Here is a 27,264-nt window from a genome sequence, read left to right on the forward strand (position 1 = left end):
TTACTCATACCTCCATATGTATAAACAATAACAACAATTTCTATCCTTATTTGAGAGTAGTATAAGTCCCTTTATGATTTGTTTGCTTTGAGATAAATTTCAAAAGTAACTAAAGTAAAAGAAAAAAGTTGTGCATATTCAAACTACCACAGAGTGACTTCTCTGTGTGTGTTGCCCTTGCTCTTTTACTTATATTCAGCATAATTGGCTTGAATGTATTAGTCTAAAATGCATTATTTGGAAGATCATCACATCAGGGAGACCAAGGGCATCTAGTTGTTCAGTGGATAGAGCACTGGCCCTGGAATCAGAGGACAGGAGTTTGAATCTGACCTGAGACACTTGACACTGACTAGCTGTGTGAACCTGGGCAAGACACTTAACCCTGATTGCCTAGCACTTTTGGGTCATCTCTAGTCATCCTGATTCATATTGGACCAATCATCCCATCTGACTTTGGAGGAGAAAATGAGGCTAGTAACATAGCACAGCATCACATCACTCAAATCCAGTCTATGTGTTTGTCATGGTAACACCTCCCTAATGTCATGGTCTTCTTCAAGAATGAAGGACAAGAGAGTTTCCAGCCAAGATGACAGAGAGAAGCTGAGCACTGTACTAAGGTCTCCTGGCTTTCCTTCAGAGCTAATATGAATCAAGCCTATTAACAGAATTCAAATCCACAAAATCCAAAAAAGAGCAAAGGAGAAGAATATTTACCAAGAAGACCTGTCTCAGGGGAATGTGTTGAACAAAGAACAGATAGCCAGAACAAGGGTGGTGGGGTGAGAATCTGTACTAATCTCAGAGCAGCCTCAGAAGATTTGGCTTTGTGAGCAGACAGGAGAGCAGCCCAGTGGACGGGGGAGCTGCAGGACAGGGGCTAGACATTAATCTGGTCAGTTCCAATGGCCTGGAAGACCAGGGCCACAAATCTATATTTTCAGCAGAGTTCCTGTGTTTACAGTTGAGCCCCACCCCCAACCCTGTGAAAGAAAGAAACTCTTCCCAGAACAAATACAGTAACTACACACAGACACACACGCGCGCACGCGCTAAGGTGTGGGCAGCAGATCTCTCTTAGTACTGAGATTACCTAAATATCCCAGGGAACTAACCCACATTCTTCAAGGATAATTCAGACTCTGTTTCTCCCCTTACCCCCTGCCCCAGGCCTAGGGAGAGGGCAGCAAATCAAACTCACAGACACTCCAGAGAAAGCCTCTAACACCCCCCTACTAGCCAGCCCACTTGGGGTTACTAAGCTCAGTGAGCAAAGCCTCTAGGGTTTTCAAAACCAAAAGTATGTGAACCAGCCCATCCCCCAACACAAGATCCTAGGAAAATGAAGAAAGGCCATTGAAAAGGGTAGCCCATTGAAAGCTGCTTTGGAGACAAAGACCTTAACTCAGAGAGAGCCTGAACTTCTGAGGAGAATATGAATTAGCCTGCAGCCCAGAAAGACTTCTTAGAAGAGAACAGGAAGTTTAAATTCAATTGGAAGAATTAGGAAAAGAAACTCAAGAGAAAATTAATACCTTGCAACAAGAAAACAAATCCTTAGAAAATACAATTAGACAAATGCAAAAAGAAAATAATTATCTCAAATCCACAACTGGGCAAGTGAAAAACTTCAAAAATAGATTGGGGAAAAGAGTTTCAAAAGGTAAATGAAGAAAATTCTGCTCTAGAAAAAAGAATGGAATCTGGGGACACTAATAATTTCATGAGACAACAAGAATCTATGAAACAAAACCAAAAGAAATAAAAATAATTCATCACCAAAACAACTGACTTTGAGACTAGATCCAGGAGAGACAAAATAAGAATCATTGTGCTTGGGGCAGCTAGGTTGCATAGTGGATAGAGCACTGGCCCTGGAGTCAGGAGGACCTGAGTTCAAGACCATTGTCAGACACTTAATAGCTGTGTGACTTTGGGCAACTCACTTAACCCCATTACCTTGAAATAAACAAACAAAAAAAAAAGAATCATTGGATTTCTGGAAAACATTGAGGAGAATAAAAGCTTGTACTCAATGTAACAGGATTTAGTGATGGAAAGTTGGCCTGACATCATGGAATCAGAGGGAAAAATAATTATTGAAAGAATACATCGATCCCCCTCCTGAAAGGAATTCCAAAATGAAAACACCAATGAATATTATGACCAAATTCTGGAACTATCAGATAAAAGAGAAAACCCTGCAATCAGTCAGAAAAAAAAAAAACAATTTAGATACCAAAGAGCCACAGTAAGGATTACACAGGACCTGACTGCATCAACATTAAGGGATCACAGGGCATGGAATGTGATATTCTGAAAAATAAATGAGTTTGGAATGTAGCCAAGAATCTACTATCTGACAAAACTGAGTTTTCCCTTTCAGGGAAAAAGATGAACATTTAATGAAATAAGAGACTTCCAACATTTCCTGATGAAAAGATCAGAGCTAAATAGAAAATTGTACTTCAAACAGGAGACTAAAGAGACACATCAAAAGGTAATGAAAGGAAAAAAGGAACTGGCTATATCCCTGCCTGGGAGAAAGATTCTCATAACTCTTGAGAACTGTAACTCTAATAGAGAGAATATGTTTAACTAAAAGTAAAGGACACTCATGACTTATCCGTGCCTCTGATAGAATGATTTAAAAACAATATGTTCTTAAAAAGGTGAGACAGTAAAGGGACGGGAGGATGGAAGAGATTGAATGGGGTAAATAACATTCCATAAAGATGTACAAAGGACCTATTGCAGTAGAGGGGAAGAAGGGAGGAGATGAGAACTGCCTGAATCTTATTCTCTTCAGACTTGGCTTAAAGTTAACATACACACACTCAGTTATGTTAAAAAACTTATCTTACCGATTGCTACCCCTGCCTTTTACACAGTTTATATAGAGGGGGAAATTAATGTAATAATTTATGACTATTTTGCTCAACTGTATGCCAATAAATTTGATAATCTAAATGAAATGGATGAATATTTACAACATATCAGCTGCCCAGGGTAAATGAAGAGGAAATTGAATACCTAATTAACCCTACTGCAGGAAAAGAAATTCAACAAGTCATCATTGAACTTCCTAAGGAAAAACTCCAGGACCAGGTAGGGCTAAGCCACCTTCTTTTGCACTGAAGGACCAGATGAATTCACAAGTGAATTCTATCAAACATTTAAGGAATAATTGGTTCCAATTCTGTATAAACTCTTTGGAAAAATAAGTGAAGATGGAACTCTGACTAAATCTTTCTATGACACAAATATGGTGCTGATACCTAAACTAGGAAGAGTCAAAACAGAGAAAAAAATTATAGACCTATCTCCCTAATGAATATAGATCTAAAAATCTTAAATAAAATCTTAGAAAAGTGACTACAGCAAATTATCACTAGGATAATACACTATGATCAAGCAGGATTTATCTCAGGAATCCAGGGTTGGTTCAATATTTGGAAAACTAACTATGTCAATAACAAACCTGTCAGAAATCATATGATTATCTCAATAGATGTTGAAAAAGCTTCTGAAAGAATACAGCACCCATTCCTACCAAAAACACTAGAGAGTGTAAGAATAAATGAATGTTCCTTAGAATAATAAGCAGTATCTATCTGAAACCATTAATAAATATTATATGCAATGGCTATAGGCTAGAGGCATTCCCAAAAAGATCAGGGGGGAAACAAGGATGCCCATTATCATCACTACCATTCAATGTTGTACTATAAATGTTAGCTTCAGCATTAAGAGAAGAAAAAGAAATTGAAGGAATTAGAATTGGGAAGGAAGAAACAAAACACACTTTTTGCAGATAACCTAAAGAATCCTAAAAAATCATCTAAAAACCTACAAGAAACAATTACCAACTTTAGCAAAGTCACAGGATATGAAAAAACCCTCATAAATCCTCAGCTTTTGTATATATATATATATATCACTAGCAAGATACAACAGTAGGAGCTAGAAAGAGAAATTCCATTCAAAGTAAGCTCAGGGGGCAGTTAGGTGGTGCAGTGGATAGAGCACCAGCCCTGTAGTCAGGGGTACCTGAGTTCAAACCCAGCTTCAGACACTTAATAATTACCTAGCTGTGTGACCTTGGGCAAGCCACTTAACCCCATTGCCTTGCAAAAAAAAAAGTAATCTCAAACAAATAAAATACTTGGGAGTCTACCTGCCAAGGCAGACTCAGAAACTCTGAAAAGAACTACAGAACACTTCTCATACAAATAAAATCAGATTTAAATAATTGGGCAAATATCAACTGCTCATGGATAGGCTGAGCTAATATAATAAAAATGACAATTCTACCTAAATTAAACTACTTATCTAATAATGCCCTACCAATCAAAATTCCAAAAAAAATTTAAATGTACTAGAAAAACGTAAATAAATTCATATGGAGAAATAAAAAGTCAAGAGTTTCCAGGAATTTCATGGCAGGAAAAGTGCAAAAGAAGATGGCTTAGCCCTACCTGATCTTATATTATGAAGCATCAGTCATCAAAACTGTCTGGTAAAGAAAGAAGATTGGTGTATCAGTGGAATAGACTAGTGTAAAAGAGAAAGCAGGAAATGATTATAGTAATATGCTGTTTGATACATCCAAAGAGTCCAGCTTCTGGGATAAAAATTCACTCTTTAATAAAAATTCTTGGGAAATCATGAAGATAGCATCACAGAAACTTGGATTAGCCCAACATCTCACACCCTTTACCAAGATAAGATCAAAACTGGTACAGGATTTAGACACAGAAGACAACATTATAAGCAAACTACATCAAGGAATAGTTTATCTGTTAGATCTATGGAACAGGAAGCAGTTTATGACCAAGGAAGAGATGAAGAACATCATTAAAAACAAACTTGATAATTTTGATTAATTAAATTAAAAAGCTTTCCCTTTCACCCCAGACAATCACTGAATGATGTCTACAGTTGAAAACTTATTTCAATCTTTTTTTCTCCTTTTTTGGGGAATTTGTAGCTTTAATGTATGAGTAGAGGTTTCATTTAATGTTGTTTAGGGAAAAGTTCCAAGAGCATGCTAGCTTCACATCACCCTCTTGGCTCCTACTGAAGCACTTAATAGGAAACTTACAAAACAAGAACATTCCATTTTGAGTAAATTCTACTTGTTACAGTTTTAGCAAAATTTATTTCTATATAACTACCAACTATTGGTTCTAGCTTTATTCTTTGGAACTGCACAGGAGGCTTAATCCCTCTTGAAACATTTTTTTTAATTCAGGAAATATCATAATATATACATAATAGGAAAGGACAAATATTTGAAAATAACTATGATGGAAAATAACTATCCTTTAAGCCTTCTCTTTTCTGAACTCAATAAAGCAGTTCCATTCCACTATCCCTTCAGGAACATTTTTTCAAGTCTCTTCACAATAATCAGTAAACTATCATTTATTAATTACCTACAATATTCCAGGCAATAAATTCTGGTCATTCTCTCTGAATGTAGTCATTTGCCAACATCTAACTTAAGATGTGGAACTGATAACATCAAATGGTTATTTCACCTATTTTAATGCTATATTTCTATTAATGTAGACTAAGATCATTGTCACTTTTTTATTTAAATAGTTCAAATTGTTGACACAAACTGAATTTGCAGTTTAGTTAAAACTCCTAATTAGCTTTCATAGGAACTGACATTTAACTCTGTTGCCCTCATTTCATAGCTGTCCATTTGACCATCTTAATCTGCATTTATATTTACCCTAATAAATTTTATCTGATTAGGATTTTGATCATTATTCCAATTGTCTAGTAGGATGTAATTCAAAGACAATTTAGGATAAAAAAAATTAAGATGTTTTATTAATGTGATTTCAGAGTCCTCTACAAAGTTCTATTCTGATACCTTATCATCATGTGGGCAAGATTCTAGAGTCTCAAACACTCAAGAGGTTTTTTTTAAATAATTAAAATATATCATTATTGCCCCAAGCACTATGTTTAAAGATAAAATACAAACACACACACACACACACACACACACACACACACATACAAACACCCTGCTGTTTTCAAGTATCTTTTATTCTTTCAAAAGAAACAATATTCATATATGCCTATAATTATGTAATAGAATATATACATGGTCTCAGTTTACAGTCAAACTTGGCAAATTTTGCATTAAATTCTCCTAATTGATGGAATACTAACCTAATGCTGCATGATCAAATTAAAGGTAAGCTTCTTTATTTGATAAAATGTGGGAACACACAAACTTTATAAGTGGCAGATACATAGGGGAAGACAGCTTCTCAATTGCCTGGGATTCCCAGTTTTTGTACTATATACTAAAAGGAATTTTCCCTAGGGTAAGATGGTGATCGTTCTCTTTGTGTGTTAGCTAAGAGAAACTTGTTTGCATATAAATAGCTTAAACATTTAAAAAAATTTAAAAAGTATATAATCAGCTTTATTGCTCTTTCATCAGAGTTCCATATAGCTCACCAGAAGATCATTTCACAATTCCACCAACAGAATATTAATGTACCAATCTTCCCACAACATCACCAACATTTATCACTTTCCCTTTTAATCATCTTAGTCAGTTTTATAGGTGTGAAGTAGATAAATTTGCATATTTCTAATCAATAATGATTTCCTGCATTTTTTATATATTATATATAACTTTAATTTCTTCATTTGAAAAATGGCCTGTTTATATTCCATGACCATTTTTCAATTGCAGAATGACTTGTAACTTTATGGATTTGATTCAATTCCCCATATATTTTAGAAATGAAACCTTTATCAGAACCCCTAGCTGTGAAAATTGTTTCCTAGCTTTCTTTTTTCTTTGTAATCTTGGCTACATTAGTTTTATAAGTGAAAAAACTTTTAATTTAATATAGTCAAAATCATTCATCTTATATTTTAAAAGGTATTTCTATTTCTTGTTTGGTCATAAATTTCTCTGTTTCCCATAGATTCAACATATAGAATACTTCTAGATATGTTAATTGGCCAATACCATTATGTCTAAATCCTGTACCCATTTTGACCTTATGTTGGTATATAGGGCGTGATATGTGGGTCATGTCTATCTTCCAATGTTTGTCAAATAATGAGTTCTTATTCCAGAAGCTAATGTATTTGGATTTGTCAAACAAATTACTATAATCATTTACTGCTGTTATCTTTTGTACATATTCTAATCCACTGGTCCATTAATCTATTTCTTAATCAGTACCAGACAGTTTTGATAAATGCCCACTAATAGTATAGTTTTAGATCTGGTACAATTAAGTCAACTTTCTTGCATTTCTTTTCATCAATTCCCTTGATATTCTCAGTCTTTTGCTGTTCTAGATGAATTTTGATATTAATTTTTCTAATTCTGTAAAATAAGGTTTTAGTTGCTTGATTGTTATTATACTGAACAAGTAATTTAATTTGAGTAGAATTGTCATTTTATTATGCTAGCTCAATCTAACCATTAGGAATTGACATTTTTCCAAGTATTTAGATCTGACTTTATTTGTGTAAGAAGTGTTTGGCAATTGTGTTCATACAGTTTCTGATTTTGTCTTGGAAGGTAGATTCCCAAATATTTTAGGTTCCCTGCAGTCACTTTAAATGGAATTTCCCTTTCTATCTCTTGCCCTTAGGCTTTGTTGATCATATATATAGAAATGCTGGTGTTTTACATCGGTTTATTTTATATCCTACTGCTATGCTGAATTTGTTAATTATTTCAAGTAGTTTTTTAGTTGATTTTCTAAGGTTCTCTAAGTATATCATCATATCATCTTCAAAGAGTAAAAGTTTTGCTTCCTCATTATCCAATTCTAATTCCTTCCCTTTCTTTTTCTTCTCTTATGGCTAAAGCTAATATTTCTAATAAACTATATTTAATAGTAGTGGCGATAATGGGCACCCTTGCTTCACCCCCAAACTTATTGGAAAGGTTGTTAGTTTATCCTCATTATATATTATGTTTGCTGATGGCTTTAGAGAGATACTGCTTATTATTTTTAGGAAAATTCAATTTATGCCTATATTCTCTAGTGTTTTTAATATGAATAGATGTATTTTGTCAAAGACTTTTTCAGGATCTATTGAGAAAATCATCTGATTTCTGTTGCTGATTGTTTTTCTAATATTAAATCATTCTGGCCTAACTGGGATAAAACTTACCTGTTCATGGAGCATTATCCTAGTAATAACTTGTAATCTTTTTGCTAAAATTTTATTTAGGATTTTTAAATGGGGGGGGAGGCAAGATGGCTGCAAGAAGACAAGAATTCCTGGAAACTCATTCCCCAAAAGACTCCAAAAGCTGTCAGATTATGACTCTAGTCAAAATTTAGAGAGGCAGAACCCACAGAAAGACTGAGTGATCCAGTCCAACACAACTTAGAAGTTTCACAGAAAAGGTCTGTTCCACCAGGACTGGGGATTGGAAAAAGCCACAGCACAACCATAGCTGCAATGCAGCACAGCCAGGTTGGGCATCTGGGTTCATGGCAGAGGGGAGACATTAGGGACAGCTGGAAGGGGTGGTGAAAGAATGCTGCCACATCAGAATGAATGTGAAGCTGATCTCTTATTTCAGAGCAGCCCTGCAGTGAGAACCTGCAGTAAGAATCAGGGGAGCCACCCAGCACATCCAGAGCTCTGAGCCCATAGATGGTAAGGGTGTCAGGGGAATGTTCAGAGAGTTCTCTGTTCTCCCTGGGCAAGAACTCAGTTCCAGGTTGCAGTTTGGGCTCCCACACCAACATAGACAAGCAGGGACCCTCCTCACAGCTCCATGGCAAAGGAGAGGGTCTGTGGTCATCTATGTAACGAAGCACAGGCAAGAAAGCAGTCAGAACCTCTCATAAGACCTAGGAGAAATTAAGGTCCCTGTGGGTTGTCCCCAAACCCCCCCCGTAAAGATTTGGAAGTGAATTAAATCAGTCATAGGCTGAGGAAATAAGGAAACAACAAAAAAAAGAAGAATCTGACCACAGAAAATTACTTTGGTCCAATGGCGAACCAATGTACATACTCAAATGATGACAAAATCGAACTTTCTGTGTCTGAAAACTCCAAGAGAAATAGAAAATGGGCTCAGGCTATGCTTGAGCTCAAAAAGGACTTTGAAAAACAATTAAGAGGAAATATTGGGAGGAGAAATAAGAGTGATGCAGAGAAATCATGTAAACCAAGTCAGCAACTTGGTGAAAGAAATACAAAAAAAATTACTGAAGAAGATAACATATTAAAAACCACTTTAGGCCAAACGGAAAAAGTAGCAGAAAAAAGGCAAATGAGGAGAATAATGCCTTAAAAAGCAGAATTGGCCAGCTGGAAAAGGAGATAAAGGTCTCTGAAGAAAATAACTCCTTCAAATGCAGAATGGAACTAAAGAAAGCTGATGACTGCAAGAATGCAGAAAGAAATAAAACTACACCAAAAAAATTAGAAGAAAATGTGGAATATCTCATTGGCAAAACAACTGACCTTGAAAACAGATCCAGAAGAGATAATTTTAAAATTATTGGGGTACATGAAAGTCAAGAACAGGAAAAGAACCTATATTTTATTTTTCAAGAAATAATATAGGGGTGGCAAGGTGGTGCAATGGATAGAGCACATTAAGGGCTCATAGGGCTTGGAATATGATATTCCAGAAGGCAAAACATCTTAGTTTATAACTGAAAATGAACTACCTAGCAAAACTGAACATTCCCTTTCAGGGGAAAAGGCAGACTTTCAAACTTTCCTATTGAAACAACCAGGGCTGAATAAAAAGTTTCATCTCCAAGTACAGGACTCAGGGGAACCACAGAGGGGATGGAAGAGAAGGACTATGAGGAACTTAATGATGTTTAACTGCTTATATTCTTGCATGGGAAGAAAATACTGGTAACTAATATGAACTTTTTCTTTTACAAGAGCAGTTAGAGGGAATATATATATATATATATATATATATATATATATATATATACACACACACACACACACACACACACATATATAGCACAGGAAGGAGCTAAATACAATGTTATAATGTATTAAAAAGATGGAGTCAGTGGGTGATAAAGGAAAGTCCTGGGAGAAGAGAAAAGAGAGGAAGGGACTAAGATATTTTATATAAGAGTCAATAAAGAGCTCTTACAATGGAGTGGAACAGGGGAAGATGAGGGGGAATGAGCAAGCCTTCATTCTCACCAGAAATAGCTCAGAGAGGAAATAACATGCACATTTAATGGGGGAAAAGGAGAGGAAAGGGATGGGATAAGGGGGAATGGGGGAGGGAAGGAAGGAGGGAGTAGGTGATAGAAGAGAGGGAAGATCGTGGGAGAGGGTACTCAGAAATAATACACTTCTGAAGGGACAGGATGAAAAGAGAGAAGGAATGAAATAGATGATAGTGTGGAGGAATAGAGTTGAGGGAAGTACAGCTAGTGATAGCAACTGTGAGAAAAATATTGAAGCAACTTCTTTAGTGCCTATGATGGGGAAGGCAACTCATCCCAGAGATAGAACCATTGGAATCTGAACACAGTCTGAAGTACACTTTTTTTCCTCTCTCACTATTCTTGAGGTTTGTCATCTTTTTTTGGGGGGGGGGGAAGAGGGGGGATTATGATTACTCTCAAAAGATTATTGCAATAATATAAAATAAAAAAACAAAACAAAACACTAGTTGTTTTAGGTCATAGAAAAGAGTATTTCAAATGCAGCCAAAGAGCATATGCTGAAGACCTGAAATAATATCTGCATAAATATATTCGTAAATGAAATGAAGTTTTAAAAAAGCACCCAACTGAATGCCATACTGTACATTCTGAAAATCAATGAAGCAATTAATGAAAGATAAAGAAAACTACTTCACTAACAAACTTGAAAGCTGATTTTTATGGAAAACAAACTTTGGATAATTTGAAAAAAGATTTTTGAATCAATATTCAATAGCAAAATTTTTCCATAAAGTTTTTGGTCTATTTTTGCTCTTCCTAGTATAGTAATCAGGACCACATTTGTGCCATAAAAGGAATTTGGCAGAATTTCTTCTCCTATTTTAAAAAAATAGTTCATGTAGAATTGGAATCCATTTTTCCTTAAATGTTTGATAGAATTCACTTGCAAATCCATATGTACCTGGAGGCTTTTTCCTAGGGATTTTACTGAGGGTTTCTTTAATTTCTTTGTATGAAATTTCCTCTATTTCCTCTTCTGTTAATCTGGGTAGTTTCTATTTTCACTCAGATTATCAAAATTATTGGCATAATAGCTAGGCAAAATAGCTCTGAATTATCTCTTTAATCTCCTCCTCAATGGTGGTGAGTGCACCCTTTGATTTTTAATAATGGCAATTTGGTTTTCTTTTTTAGAAAAACTCAGATTAACCAAAGTTTACCTATTATATTGGGTTTTTTCCCATAAAACCAACTCTTAGTTTTATTTATTTGATCAATGGTTTTCTTGTTTTCAATTCTATTAACCCCCTCCTTTGATTTTCAGATTTCTAATTTGGTATTTAATTGAGGATATTTAATTTGTTCTTTTGATTGTTCTTTTGAAATTTTATTTATGTAAGGCAATGCAGTTAGGTAACTTACCAAAGGTCAGACATCTAGGTAATTTAATAAGTGTCTGAGGTCAGATTGGAACTCAGGTCCTCCTGACCCCAGGGCCAGTATTCTAACTATGGTGCCAACTAGCTGTCCCCTGTTTTTTCCTAGCTTTTTTAGTTGCATACCCAATTCATTGATCTCTTTCTATATATTATTCATAAAAGCATTTAGAGATCTAATATTAGCCCTAAAAATATTTTAGCTGCATCCCATAAATTGTGGTATGATGTCTCATTGTTATCATTGTCCTGGATGAAATGATTGGTTTTTTCTTTGTTTTTTTTGTTTGATCTACTCGTTTGTTAAAATTATGCTATTTAATTTCCAATTTCTCTTTGAGAAAGAAGGAAAAACATCATCCTCTGTGCATTTGCCAACTACAATGCTGGTAAATTGGGCTACACAGTTTCTCTTTCTTTTTTCTTTTCTTCCTTCCATCCTTCCTTCCTTCCTTCCTTCCTTCCTTCCTTCCTTCCTTCCTTCCTTCCTTCCTTCCTTCCTTCTTCCTGTCCTACCTTCCTTGATTGTTGTTTGAGTCCTGATTGGTTCAAAGTGAAAGTAGTAAATGTTTCTGTTTGGGGCAGAAACTGGAAAGTCTTTCTCTCCCAAATGAATTTTTTTTTATTACACAAAAGAGGCTTTTCTTGTTTCTTTTCTGTCTTACCTTCCTTAATCATAGAGAATTTTTCTTTTCTTGAAAGTGTTCTTTCTTGGTATCTGCTTTATTTCTTACCTAGCTTTAATAACTAAATGGGCATTGCCTCAGTGAAACTGTGAGATGGGAAAGACCTAGTTTTAAAAGGTCAAGATCCCCCACTGTATCCAGGGTCATCTCTGGTCATCTTAATCCATATCCAGTCATTGGATCCAGCTGACTCTGGAGGAGAAAGTGAGGCTGATTGTTTTGCACAGCACTCCCTCACTTAAATTCAACCCAGTTGTATATCATGGCAACAGCTCCCTGATGTCATAGTCTTCCTCCAGACCAAAGACAAACATCAAACATCAAAATACAAATATTTAGTTCTGGAAAGGGCCTTTAAGTTCAACTGCCCCAAAGGTGCTATTTTTTTTACATAAGAGTTTGAATTTATTTCAACTTAACTGTAAAGACTGTAAGTATCTTGTGATATCTTCATGCAATTAGCAGTGAGTGGATACATTATTAGAGGAATTGAATCATACTAATTTTGACATTCTCACTATATATATAGAGAGTCACAGAAGAGAAGGAAATTGTAGATGGAAGGATGGTTAACCAGGTTTGTCACTCACTGGAGTAACAAAGAAATATATCTGTAGAATTGTTTTTATTAATTGCTCTTATTGAGTAATAAGCACCATTTCTTGGGATATTTGCTCATCTTATATTGCAACAATTTTGATAAGTACTTACAAAAATAACACCATAAAAATAACTGCAGCAGAGAATGAAGAGTTGAGTAAATTCTATGGAGAAATGAATAATACCTTTCAAACTGAACCAATATGTTCTTTGATACTTGGTAAAATTTCAATGCAAAGTGATTATATGAGCATTATGAGAAATATTTTGGAAAATTTCAATAGGGAAAAAATGGAAAAGATATCAAAGGAATTTAGACTTTTTAGATGTCCTATATCAATATCTCATGAATATCTCTGAGAAAATAAAATGTATTGCTAGACATGGCAAGAACTGAACAACATTCCACTTAAAAATGAAATAGATTTAAATTATAATAATATGATAAACAAGAATTGTGAATATGGGAGTCATTTCCAAAATAGTTGTGTATATACATTTAGATCACCACGTTATTAAAGATCAAAATCATTGCAAAGTTAAAAAAATAGGAATGAGGCAAAATATGGTGTATATTTAAACAACTCAGTCCTGATCTAATTAAATAGTGATTAATAACAAAAAGGTACCATCAAAAAAAGAAAAGATATAGATAAAGACAATAATATTCTATTAATTTGTATAAGTAATGAAAATCAATTTCTATGTGAAGGGAATCAGAGAAACACCCAAAAATTTCCTGAGTCACTCACCATACTTGTGAAAATAAAAGATAAAATCACCAAGTATGAATTAACTTATAAAATTTTATGGAGAAGGATAGTAACAGATCTCATATAAAAGAGAAAGTCAGAGGAGTGTAAAGCCAAATTAAAGGAAGCAAGAGGAGAGATCCAACTGAGTAAAGCCATTCCCACTTAGTAAAATGGACAAATAAAATAAAATAGAAAAATGGAAAAGATCTTTTGGGATTTTTTATGTACTCTGGCAATCTCCAGGGTCCCATTTATACTTTTAGAAAAAAAATATAAAATAAGAAATTCTGGAAAAGTATATGAATGAATTGTATTATATCGCCTGGTCATAACTAGTGGAAAGTTCATGTGCTACATTTGTATCCTTATGATGTCAGGAGAAAGTAAGTCACCCAGAGCATTGACTGAACTCTCCTATCCTCATGCCCACTATAGAAATCTTTGAGGCAGGCATGGATGGATAGTGAATCACTGTAAAAAAATCTCACATCACAGAGCCATTTGAACCTTAGCAATTTTGCACTAAAAATATTTATTTGAAGCATTTTAAGTATTTTTTAAAAACTCACAAAAAGTTAAAAACTATTCAGAATGGAAAAAGGTTTTAATCATTATTAAAATTTAATCATAAGTTAATCATTATTAATGCATATCTTATAAATATTTCTTGTATTTTACTGTGGTATGTTAATGCCTAATACATGGCAAAATATCCAACAGAAGGTTGGGGATATAATTTAACCACATCATCTATGCCTCATAGATATGCGTTAATAAAGAATTATCACCAAGGCAAGTAATGTGGTACATTGAAAAGTTCACTGAACTTGTAATCTGAGAGCTTATGGACAAACTAATTCAGCTGTAAATATGCTTTTATCAAGTATTTTACCCTCAACCAAAACAGAGAAATACATTAATTGTGATTCCTATACCAGTTTTAGATGATCAGAGATGTTTTACATGTCATTAAAAAGTTAAAATGTTTCCTTAAATTCAGATCTTGAAATAAAGAAGGAATTAATATTCCTCATTCAGTTCATTAAGGATTTTTTTTTGGCAAGGAAATTTAAAAGAATCACATAAATTTTGCCCAGAGTCAGTTGTTGCTGTCTGCTTAATCCTAAGATTATTTGTGTACAACATGACATAGGAAATGTTTGATTCAGATGACAACTAGTGATTTCTCCAATATTAGAATTCTCATTTGGATGGCTTAGTAATTTTGAGTTTCTAAAAATATGACAGATCTTAGGGATAGCACAATTTCTGAAAGTGTTCTAACTTATAGCCTAGACAGAATAACATCTCTGTTCATCATTGAGAATTCACCTCTGGTCTTCATGCTCTACAGGAACTCACTTTCTATAGAGTCAATCTCCAACCCTGGCTTGCCTGGATTTCTGACTGTTGAAAATTCATGAAACCTTGCCTAGGCCCAAACTCATCACACTACTTCTCAGGCACCTCTATGCTAAGTAACCTATTCTCCAACCTCTAACTCACATTCAAAACTCTTCTGGTATCTCAGGGTTTTGACAGGTGATCATTCATTTTACCTCACCTGAATCAGTGCTAAGAATCCCACTTCCCAGTCATTATCAATTGCTCTGTGATTCCAATTATCATTATTTCTGAATTTTTTATCCAAAACATTTCTTCCTGGCTACTTCTTCCATATATATATACACATCCATCCATAAACTTATGAGAAGGAATGAGATTGCTTTCTTGCATTTCAAGCACCAATACTAAGTATAATGCTGTCACATAATAAGCTTCTAGTGAATACTTTTCATTCCTTTATTCATTGTTTCATTCCATTCCTTCACTTACTCCATTCATTCATTCAGGATTAGCAGAGAATCCAGGTTTTCACATTGTTTCCATTAGTCAGCAAGAGTCTTGAATCAATGATCTTTTTCTATTATAATTCTATTATTGAAACATTTTGAATATACTGAATGTTTCAATAAAGAGGCAAACTTAATAAGAACTATAAAATTGATTTATTCCAGAAGAAGATGTGATCTTATGGTCATATCACATACAAACCAATCAAGGCACAAAGAGAAGTGGGATGGGGTTGGCAGTTGCACACAGAGGATGATGTTTGTCCTTTTTTCTCAAAGAGAAATTGGAAATTAAACATCATAATTTTAACGAACAAGTAGAACAAAAAGTAAATCAAAGAAAATTTGTGGATTTCACTCTGAACAAAATAGAACTTCTATAATGCTCAGGATAACTAAAGTTTTTTTTTTACTTTATTTGACTTCCCAGTAAATTATTTTTCATTCAGTAGCACGATTCCCATTGTATGGTCAGTTCAGAAGCATCTTTTTTCATGGACAAGATCTGAATCTTCAAAGTTCTTTTCTCAGACATCCTTAATGCTTAGAGCTTCTCAAGGTATGAAGCAAGTTATCCAGCACTTGACAAAGAGGTGATAGACATAAGACACATGAACATGTATTTCTGAATATGATTGAATATGACTCTGACTATGCTACTATTCCTTTTTTGTTATAAGGTTGTTCCTCTCCCTATTTTTCTCTCAGGTAAATGATGGGATATGACTGAAGAAACAGAACTATTTAATACTTTCAAAAAATGCATGGAAGACAACAGAAAGTTCAAAATGAAGCACAGACTAGCAGTAATGTTTTAAAACTGATATATTGAATATATTATATACTGTTAAAAAAGCAAGTGATGTGAAATGGTGTTTCATTGAATAGGTAGAATATTCTTTTGGTGTTAGTATTAAATGAAAGGAAATTCTTTTGGTTATTTTGTTCTTAAGTGTTTCAAATTCATAATTTATTAAAAAGATACTATGATGATCTTCCCTCAGTACTATGTTGCTTTTCTCTGATTATCTCTTTAATTATTTTTAATTTTTAATATATAATCTGTTTTTTGCTTATGCTTTGTGTGAGATCATGATTGCTCCCCTTGCTTTTATCTTAAACTCAGGTAATATAAAATATATTCTGCTCCTCCTTATTTAACTGTCTTTGACTCTGTTTTAAGTTAATGTAAACAACATAATATTGAATTCTATTTCTTTTTTCATTCTGCTCTCTGCTTCTATTTTACAGGTGAGTTCATCCCGTTCCCATTCGGATTTGATTACTGTTTGGTTCCCTCCCTATTTATATTTGTGTCCATCACCTCTTTGTCAAGTGCTGGATAACTTGCTTCATACCTTGAGAAGCTCTAATCATTAAGGATGTCTGAGAAAAGACTTGGAAGATTCAGCTTGTCCATGAAAAAGATGCTTCTGAACTGACCATACAATGGGAATCGTGCTACTGAATGAAAAATAATTTGCTGGGAAGTCAAATAAAGGCAAAAACTATGGTTATCCTGAGCATTATAGAAGCTCTGTTTTTTAAAAGTCAAATCTATAAATTCATTCAAATATTGGACTAATGATATAACATGTCCTCTGACCAAAATTCATTAAAATATTTAATATTATCATGCAAGTCAAAATTAATTCTCAGAGTAATCTTATTAAGTTGGTTAAACAAATGATCTTTATATTGCTTTGTCTTTGTAGTCAGAGATATAGCTTTGAAATAGTGAAATAGTTTCCAAAGGGTAAATAAATGTGCATATTTTCTAAAGTTGGCTCCAGCTACTTTGAGCCAATGATTTTTTTTTCTTTTTTAATACTGACATGAAAATTTCTCCAATGAAACTATTGGTTATGGTATACTTATTCACTTAAGTGAATAGAATCTAAAATTATAACTAAATAATAAAAAAAATCTCAAGATAAAAAGGAAATAACAATTATGACTTTTATATGTGGATTTCGATTGAAAAATTAAAAAATTCACATTTGAACCTTAAAATCATTTTCTCTTCTTTTAATCACTTAAATTTAGACAGATTGGTTACTCAGTGGCTTTAGCACCAGGTTTAGAGTCATGAAGAGTTGAATTCAAATTGTGCCTCAGATAATTACTAGACATGTGTCCAAGCAAGTCAGTTAAATTTTATCTGCCTCAATTTTCTTATCTGTAAAATGATGATGGGGGTGGGGTGGGGGTGGTAATAATAGCACCTACTTCCCAGGGTTATTGTGAAGGTAAAATTATATATATATATATATATATATATATATATATATATATATATATGTAAAGCTCTTTACAAACTTTAGCATACTATGTTAAATGTGACCAATTATTAATATTATTTCAAGATGGTGAATAAGAAGCAGCTGACCCTGGAATCAGGAAGACCTGAGTTTAAATCCAACCTTAAATGTTTATTGGTTATTGACCCTAGACAAGTCACAAAACCTCTCTTTGTCTTTGTCTACTGGTCTACTACTCTGGCATTTTTGTCAAAAAAAATTCCCCTGAAAAATATGGTTCCACGGGGTCACATTGAATCGCAAAAATGTTGAATGGTAATAAAATAGCATAATAATAAAAATATCAATAGCTTTTTCACTATTTTATTTTTCTCTAACATTTTTCCTGTCAATTGATTTTTCCCTTCATTGGCTAGAAGTTAAATCCTTCTAATCTAATGGTACTTTTTTTGTTTCTTTGAAAAGCAGTGGGGTTAAGTGACTTGCCCAAGATCACACAGCTAGGTAATTATTAAATGTCTGAGGTCATATTTGAACTCAGGTCTTCCTGACTGCAGAGCCAGTACTCTAACCAATGTACCACTTAGCAGACCCAGTTGTGTATTTTAATAAAGATTATAGGATTTGACACTACAAGGGATCTTGGATATTATCTAATTCAATGCATATATTTTATGGAGGGGAAAGAGGAAAAAGAAGAGGAGCAGGAAAAGGAGGGGAAATAGGGAAAGGAAGAGCAGGAGGAAGAGGATAATGAAGACCAAAGAAGCAATTGGCCCCAATTAATTGGCAAGTAGTGGTCAAGATTTCAGCCCAGGTCTTCTGATTCTAAATCTAGTGCTTCTTCTACAATATCAAAGATATTTTGAACTCTTTGACTGAAGAGCTGGTTCCTCTCAGATTCACTATTTTGAGGAAAATGCCTGTAGTCTACTTCTGACTCTCCAGACTTTCTTTTTCTTACCATGCTTTAGGAGCCTCTTCACCATGAAAGTTCACTCCATTGACAGACTTCTCCCACTGGAACTGAAGCACTCCCCACTCCAGTGGTTCCTTTATCTGATTGGCTGATTCTTTACAGAACCTCCATTTTAAGAAAAATGCCCAGATTAGCTATATCTTCACTTCTCTCTACACCTACAACAGTAATGGCTGTCCATTACTATTGAAGTCACTGACTAATTATCCTTGCCTCTCTCCCCTTCTCCACTTTTCAGCTTCTTTTTATGTCATTTTCTCCATTAAAATATAAACTCTTGGGATAGCTAGGTGGTGCAGCAGATAAGAGCACCGGTCCTGGAGTCAGGAGTACCTGAGTTCAAATGTGGCCTCAGACACTTAATAATTACCTAGCTGTGTGGCCTTGGGCAAGCCACTTAACCCCATTGCCTTGCAAATATATATATATATATATATATATATATATATATATATATATATGTATGTATGTATATATATGTATGTATATGTATATGTATATATATATATACTCTTTAAAGGGTGTGATATTTATTATTTATTATTTTATTTATTTATTATTTATTATTTTATTTTTATTCTAAGTTTTTAGTTCAATATTTATCCTATACCAATCACTTAAATGCCTATTTGCTGGACTTACTGACAAGTAAACTAGAAATAATTCCTTTTGATTAGACTTTTTAAATTTAATTAATTTATTTATTTTGCATTTCCCAATTGTCCCTCTACTCTCACTCCCTACCCCCACCCCCAAAGAGGGCAGTCTGTTAGTCTTTACTTTGTTTCCATAGTATACACTGATCTAAATTGAATGTGATGAGAAAGAAGCCATATCCTTAAGGAAAAAAAATAAAGTATAAGTGATAGTAAAATTACATGATAAGATAACAGGGTTTTTTTTTAAATTAAAGGTCTTTGGTTTTTGTGCAAACTCCACCATTCTTTCTCTGGATGCAGATGGTGTGCTCCATCACAGATTGTGCCTGATTATTGCACTGATGGAATAAACAAGTCCATTAAGGTTAATCATCACCCCATGTTGCTGTTAGAGTGTACAGTCTTCTTCTGGTTCAGCTCATCTCATTCAACATCAGTTCATGCAAATCCTTCCAGGCTTCTCTGAAGCCCCATCCCTCCTGGTTTCTAATAGAACAATAGTGTTCCACATGTAAATATACTATAGTTGTTCAGCCATTCCCCAATTGATAGACATTCACTCAGTTTCCAATTCTTTGCCACCACAAAGAGAGCTGCCATGAAAATTTTTGTACAGGTGATGTTTTTACCCCTTTTCATAATCTCTTCGGGGTTTAGACCCAGTAGTGGTATTGCTGGATCAAAGGGTATGCACATTTTTGTCGCCCTTTGGGCAACAAATTGTTCTCCAGAAAGGTTAGATGAGTTCACAGTTCCACCAACAATGTATTAATGTCCCATATTTCCCACAACCCTTCCAACAATAATCATTGTCCTTTATGGTAATATTGGCCAGTCTGAGAAGTGTGAGGTGGTGCCTCAGAGATGCTTTAATTTGCATTTCTCTAATATGTAATGATTTAGAGCAATTTTTCATATGACTATGGATCACTTTGATCTCCTCATCTGTAAATTGCATTTGCATATCCTTTGACCATTTGTCAATTGGGGAATGGCTATTTTAAAAAAATTGACTTCTCCATTCATTTTAGAAATGAGTCCTTTGTAAGAAATACTAGTTATAAAATTTGTTTCCCAATTTACTACATTTCTTTTGACCTTGGTGACAGTGGTTTGTCTGTGCAAAAAAGCATTTTAATTTAATGTAATCAAAATTATCCCATTTGTTTTTAATGATGTTATCCATCTCTTCATTGGTAGATCTGACAGGTAAACTATTCCTTGATCCCCTAGTTTAAAAGTCCAAGAAGGAATTTTGAATAGACTTTTAATGAATATATGTGGCAGGGAAAATATAGTGTGTGTGTGTGTGTGTACATGTATGTGCATATGGGAAATGAGGGAGATGAACAGAACCCGAAGAACATTGTACACCCTAACATGGATGTAGGTATAGATAGACATGTACATATACATCTATGTACACATACATTATATGTGAATGTATGTGTATTATGTATGTATGTTGAGATGTGTATAATATAGGCAGATACACAAGTGCATTTGTGCTCATTTCTATATTCATATGTTTCTGTGTACATGCATGTTTATATTTAAATGTAAGTGTATATGAATATATATGTAAATAGGCATACATGTGCATATGTGTATACACACACACACTGCTGCATTTACATTTTTTTTATTTTTTCAAGGCAATGGGGTTAAGTGACTTGCCCAAGGTCACAAAGAAAGTAATTATTAAGTGTCTGAAACCAGATTTGTGTTTTTGTCTCAATGAGCAATATGGAATGTGATGATTAATATACTGCTGATATTCTTGGGGCAGGAAATCTGTTATTGCAAAATTGATAGAAATCAGGATTACTAATATTCCCTGAATATCTGCAAATTCTCAAGAACTTTTCCACTAATTTGCTCTATCCCATACTCTCACACTGACTCTGGAGATGTGACTTCTTAGGTTTCACTTGTCTCAGCTATGAATTGAAGGCACTGCAACCTTTGAGATTCCTTCCAGCTCTAGATCTATGTTCCCATGGCATAGATTCTTGATTATTTAAGTCATTTCTTCTTATTTCAAACTATGCATATCACCATAAAAGGTCATTTTCTGTAATTCAGCAGATAGTTTCCACCCATTTGCTTAGTTAATAAAAGAATAAAAGTATGAGCATTAGAGCAGTTGACTGATAATTATTGTATTTTATTCTAGGTCAGCTTGAAGACATATCTGAAATTGCCTTTAGAAATACTTTTAATGTTTTTAGAATCTTAATTTTTCCTACTACAATACTCATGAAAAAATACTTTATATAAGTAATGACAGGCAAAGTTTCCTCAGTGTAGAAAATTTCCCACTATTTGAAACTCAAAAGACCTCCTTTCCTTTGTTAAATAAAAAAAGTAAAAATAACTATTTTTCTCCCTAATGAGAAATTTTTTGTTTCCCACATAAAGGTGTTTATACATTTAGCTGAGTAATTAATTCTGTCAATCATATTGAGATTTTAAAATACTTAACACCACAATAATAAATATAGCAAAGCCCAATCCTTAATATCCAGTGGTATGATCTCTATTATCTTTTCCTGTAGACCATCCAAAAACACACATGGAAAAAAAGAATAAAAAACACCAAAAATGTCTTTAAAGAATTTGCCTGAAGTAATCTTATGGTTTTGCTAATTTTGAAATTAGTTTTTGCCTCCAAGTTTCACTTTATTCCATGTTTGTAGCTTTCTGACACTAATACCTTATTATAAACTAATTATAAACTCAAATTGGCACATTGATAGAAATATCAAGTAAATGGAAACAGGGGAGAGGGGGGAAATTACTGTGACATTTATTCCTGGAATAGCACTAAGGTGAGACAGGAAATACCTTTTGTGTACATTTTTATTTCCAAATGTGTAGAAATTTTCCCTCTCCAGAAAGCATCAAATTCTAATGGAATATTTTTCAAAAAGAAGTTGCACAGGGAATTAGGTTCTTGCATGTTCCTAATATCATAATAATTCAGGGGAATAAGAAAAAAGAAGGAATTATATCAAATGCAATTTTTAGGAAATGAATCAGAATAACTGCTCGGGAGTCAAGGATTCAAAAAATACAGGAAATCCAGAAATCAGTGTTTTAATCTTATCTCAATATTAATTAGACATATCAATTACAGTATCAATTAAAAAGAATTATTTGCCTATTTTTCTATTCCTGGGAATTTGCTTCTGAGAAACTTTGTAGCTTGATTCTTTTGTTGCTCAATATTAAGGTACAGGATCAGATAGGCTAATTGAACTTATATCACAGATTAATAGATACTATCTCTTTTAAATCATGGATAATTCTTTTCATCAAAGTGAGTGGAATCTTCTTTGAAGAATGTTTTGTAGATTTTTTTTTTGTTTAGACTGTACTGTGGGATCCTCACCTGCCAGTGTAATCAGGCTAGGGTTGGGTAAGCAGACAATTTTTTAGGGTACCTTTTCTAGTCCCTTCCTCATATCAGGAGGTAAGCAGTGTGATCCTTCAAAGGGCTGCTCAGTCACCAGTGGGATGCAGAATCCCACTGCTACTTGCAGTGGAGAAACAACCCTTTGGCCTGGGGAGTCTGTGTGCAGGTTTGTGACCACAGCTCCCAGTTGTAATTACACATGCTGCTTCTTTACTTGACTGTCACCACTGAACTTTGAGGAATAGTTATGAGTGATATTTTTTGCACAAAGTCATCCACCGCATTCTCTCCTCCAAAGTCGCCATGATCCAACATGGCAAGACAATGTCACAACAACTGGTACTGGCTCTTAGTGTCTTCAATGTCTTGGCGTCTTCACTGTCCAACCAAGCTTTAAGTGTTCCACAGCACTGGCTTCAGTTGGCTTCAGGGCCACTGGAATTAAGTGTTCTTATTCACCAATTCCACCCAAGGAAGATTTCATATGCTTAGGGTAGACACTTTGATTATTCACTGATGAGATTGAGATTCCCTCAGTTACTCTCAACCTGGTTTTGACCACTTGCTGAAATCATTTACATGCCTCAACTTCTTAGAAACATAGGTGAGAGTTAGGAGGCTCAATTGGACAAAGGTAGAAAACAGCCCTCATATCAAGGTACTACTACTCTTCCTTGAACACATCCTACATCCAAGGTTTTGGGGAAAGAGTTCATCATCAGACAAAAATTGCTGTGAAAAATCCATGACCAATTAAGAGCAAAGGATCATCAGAAGTAAAATGGAAAATTTTGATTCCATTAAACAGTTATTCCACAAATAAAATCAATACAACCAAGATTAGAGGAAAAGCAAGAAACTGGGGGAAGAGGAAATTAACAGAGAGTGTCTCTGATAAAAAACACATTTCTCAAATATATTCAGAACTAAATCAAATCTAATATATATATATATATATATATATATATATATATATATATATATATATATATTCCTCAATTGATAAATGATCAAAAGATTTGAATAGTTTTCAGAAGAAATCAAAGCTATCTATAATCATGAAAAAATGCTTTAAAACACTACTAATTAGAGAAATGTTAATTAAACAGTTCTACTTCACACCTATCAGAGTAGTTGACAGAAAGGGGAAAATAACAAATATTAGAGAGGAAGTGGAAAAATTTGACCACTAATGTTGCTAGAGTTGTGAACTGGTCCAACCTTTCTAGAGAACAATTTGGAACTATGCTCAAAGGGGCATAAAACTTTACTTTTGACCTAGAAATACAGCTACTAGTTCATATCTTCTAAAGAAATGAAAGGAAAAATGGATCCATATATACCAAAACTTTTGTCATGGGTCTTTTTTTAAAGGCAAAGAATTGAAAATCAAGGGGATGCTCATCAGTTGGGAATTGACTAAACTAGTTGAGGTAGATGATTATGATATAATATTATTGTGCTATAAAAAATTATAATTTGGATGGTTTCAGAAATACCTAGGGAGACATATATATGAACTGATGCAAAGTGAAGTAAACAGAACCAGGAAAACAGTAACAGCAACATTGTACAATGATCAACTGTAAATGACTCAGCTATTCTGATCAATGCAATGATCCAACACAATTTTGAAGAACTTATGATGAAAATTACTATCAAACTTCAGAAAGTTAACTGATAAAATCCAAGAGCCAATTGAAGGGTCTTCTTGTCCTGTGGAGTAGAAATCAGGCAGAGCAGGAGATTCAAAGTAGAAAGATAAGAATTTGACACATGGGATTGCCGGCTGATAAAAACACAAGGAATGACAAAATGGTAGTCAATTATTTTTTCTCTGAGAATTTTCATGGTGAGTACTTTTAATTTCTCTTTTACTTGTCAATAATGTTGTTGCTATATTTGTGGGTATTTTTCTTTTCTTAAAAAATTTTTCTTGCACTTTATGCCAGAACTGCCATTATATGTTACTTATATGTTACCAAATATGTTAAGTATATATGATATGATATAGATATGTTACTCTTACCTGACCAAGGACAAGATGCAAGTTAAAAAGACTTTTCCAGATAGAAATTTATAATTTAAAGGAATTTAATAAATTTCTTAATTTCATTTTAGTAATCCTGCCTCAGGAAAACTATTTTTTAAAAAATTCATAGGTCATAACCCAATAGGACGGAGGAACTTGTTAAGTACAGTAGAATATCACTCTGATTTTTATCTATTTTTTCTGGAAGCATTTTATACTACCATATAGTTTCATGTGCAAATTCCATGAACACTATTTGTCACCAGATACTAACTATAAAATGTCATAAAAATGTTACAAATAATTCTTTGTGAAAATTTTATTTCATATTTAACTGTCACTTTGATAAATTTAGCATTCACATGAATATATCCAAAAGTAATCCTATCTTAGGAAGACAGTAAAATATCGAACACCTACAGATGACCCTAACAAAGGAATGCCTAATGCTCTTCAAATTTGAACTGTCACGTAGTATTTTTGTTGAAAGAAGCAAATATAAATACCATTTGAAGGAGAAGCTACCAGACTGAGACAAGTCCTGGCATTTAGTTTTCTAAAGATCTTAATTTGGACATCATCCAAAATAAATAAAACTTGTTTAAGCAGAATTTTACCTGGTTTTCACCACATCTAGAGGATGCATCAGGCAGATTTCTAAAAGACCTGAAAGATAATAATAATAAAAAAAAAAAGACTGGTAACCATTTATATAAAAACCCATTCTTATTTCTTTCTATTCTTAATTTCTTACCTATGAAGAGTGGTCTAAAAAAAAGAGTTTAGAGGAACAGATGGATCAATTAAAAGTAAATGGCAAATACTAAAATATAAAGATAAAGATAAGGTTTCAATCAAATAAAGAAATAATATTGATAACTTGATGAAGAATGAATTTTTCTTCATGAATAAATTTTCAGTGAAAATTCAAGCATCAGATGTGAACAACTGTATGAATACAGTATATTGCAGCCTATCATCTTTTTGTCCATACACTTAATCCAACCTTATTCAGGTGGAGAAAAATCATATTTGACTTGTATATAGAACTCTAAAGTTTGCAAAAAAAATTGCATACATTATCTCTGCAAATAATGATAGGTCAATAGAGACACAGTCATTTGGACATGTACTTCATGCTCTATCTGTTGTCAAACCACAGAGATGATTTGGTGAGCCTGCTTCTAGAAATATATGCAATAATGTGCAATGAAAGGGATTCCCCCTCCAGTATTAAGCATGTGCAATTATTCTGTGACTGTTTCCTCTACACTTACATTCATGATTAAAAGACTTTTAATTGGCTGCTGAACATTGACAGAGTTTGCACACAAAGGGCTCCAAAAGCTTCAACAGGAATTCTCTTTGCTTCTGGGGAATGAGGAAAAAATGTTGTAATAGCCTCAAAGCAAAAAGATACCAGGAGCTACATTTAAGATTTTATTTGAGTTTTGCAGGAGCTACTTCTGCTGGTAACTTTATTTTCACACTCAGACTGTAGCGTTGATGATGCTATGAACACGTTGACATTAATGGTTTTCTGGATCATATTTCACTTTTTCCTGCTCTTGGGAGAATGAGTGTAGGATTATCAACTAATAGAAAGGTTGAAAGTTAAAATAAGAAATTTAGGACAGCAGATTGCCAATCATATATATATATATATATATATATATATATATATATATATATATATGTATGTATGTATATATGTACATATAGATATATATATCCATTCATAGTAAACCAAAATATATACTATAAATTAAACACACATATGTTTGCATATAGTATATATTACACAAGTGTGTATGTTAATGTGTTACAGTGGATAGTGCCAGATCAAGTGTCAGGAGTGAGAAAACAAATCTTCCTGAGTTCAAATCTGGCCCCAAATACTTACTAGCTGTGTAACCCTGGGAAAGTCACCTAAATTCTGTTTGTGTCAGTTTCCTCATTTGTAAAAACAAACCAGTCCAATGTCTTTGCCAAGACCCAAAAGAGGTCACAAAGAGTAAAAAACACATGGAAAAACTGAAGCAAAATAATGTATGGCAATATATTGCATATAAAAAGTATGATGTCTTACATTTACATATGCAATATACATTTTGTAGAAGAGATCTAATGAAAATTCATATTTGTTTACAAAAAGAGGCTCTAAATGTGGTATATTCATAGTTAGTAAAGATATTCTTTTTTAAATCTTTTTTTGTTTTTCAACATTCATTAATATTCTTATGTATATTTTTAAATCACAAAGTTTCCTTCCACTTCCCTTCCCACCCCCCTCCCCTCAGCAGCAAACAGTCAGGTTAACATTGTACATGCATATTTTTCACAAACATGTTTGCAGATTAGTCATTTTCAGGATGAGGAGTTAGGATTACAGGAAAAGATACATAAGAGA

General features: G+C 33.7%; 1 protein-coding gene across 7 annotated transcripts in view; it reads right to left on the reverse strand.

Annotated features, from left to right (window-relative positions):
• SLC25A21 (solute carrier family 25 member 21) overlaps positions 1–27,264 on the reverse strand; it is a 918,698-nt gene that overhangs the window by 451,879 nt on the left and 439,555 nt on the right. For 5 of the 7 annotated variants that reach the window (XM_074213397.1, XM_074213398.1, XM_074213399.1 and 2 more), the window contains one exon: positions 25,472–25,520. In XM_074213397.1, coding sequence (XP_074069498.1) covers positions 25,472–25,520 — 49 coding nt within the window. Of the gene's footprint in view, positions 1–25,471; positions 25,521–26,131; positions 26,492–27,264 lie in introns of those variants that run through there. The other 2 variants (XM_074213400.1, XM_074213401.1) reach the window with 2 other exon arrangements.

Source organism: Macrotis lagotis, chromosome 1 (assembly GCF_037893015.1).
Source record: "Macrotis lagotis isolate mMagLag1 chromosome 1, bilby.v1.9.chrom.fasta, whole genome shotgun sequence".
Lineage (NCBI taxonomy): Eukaryota > Metazoa > Chordata > Mammalia > Peramelemorphia > Peramelidae > Macrotis > Macrotis lagotis.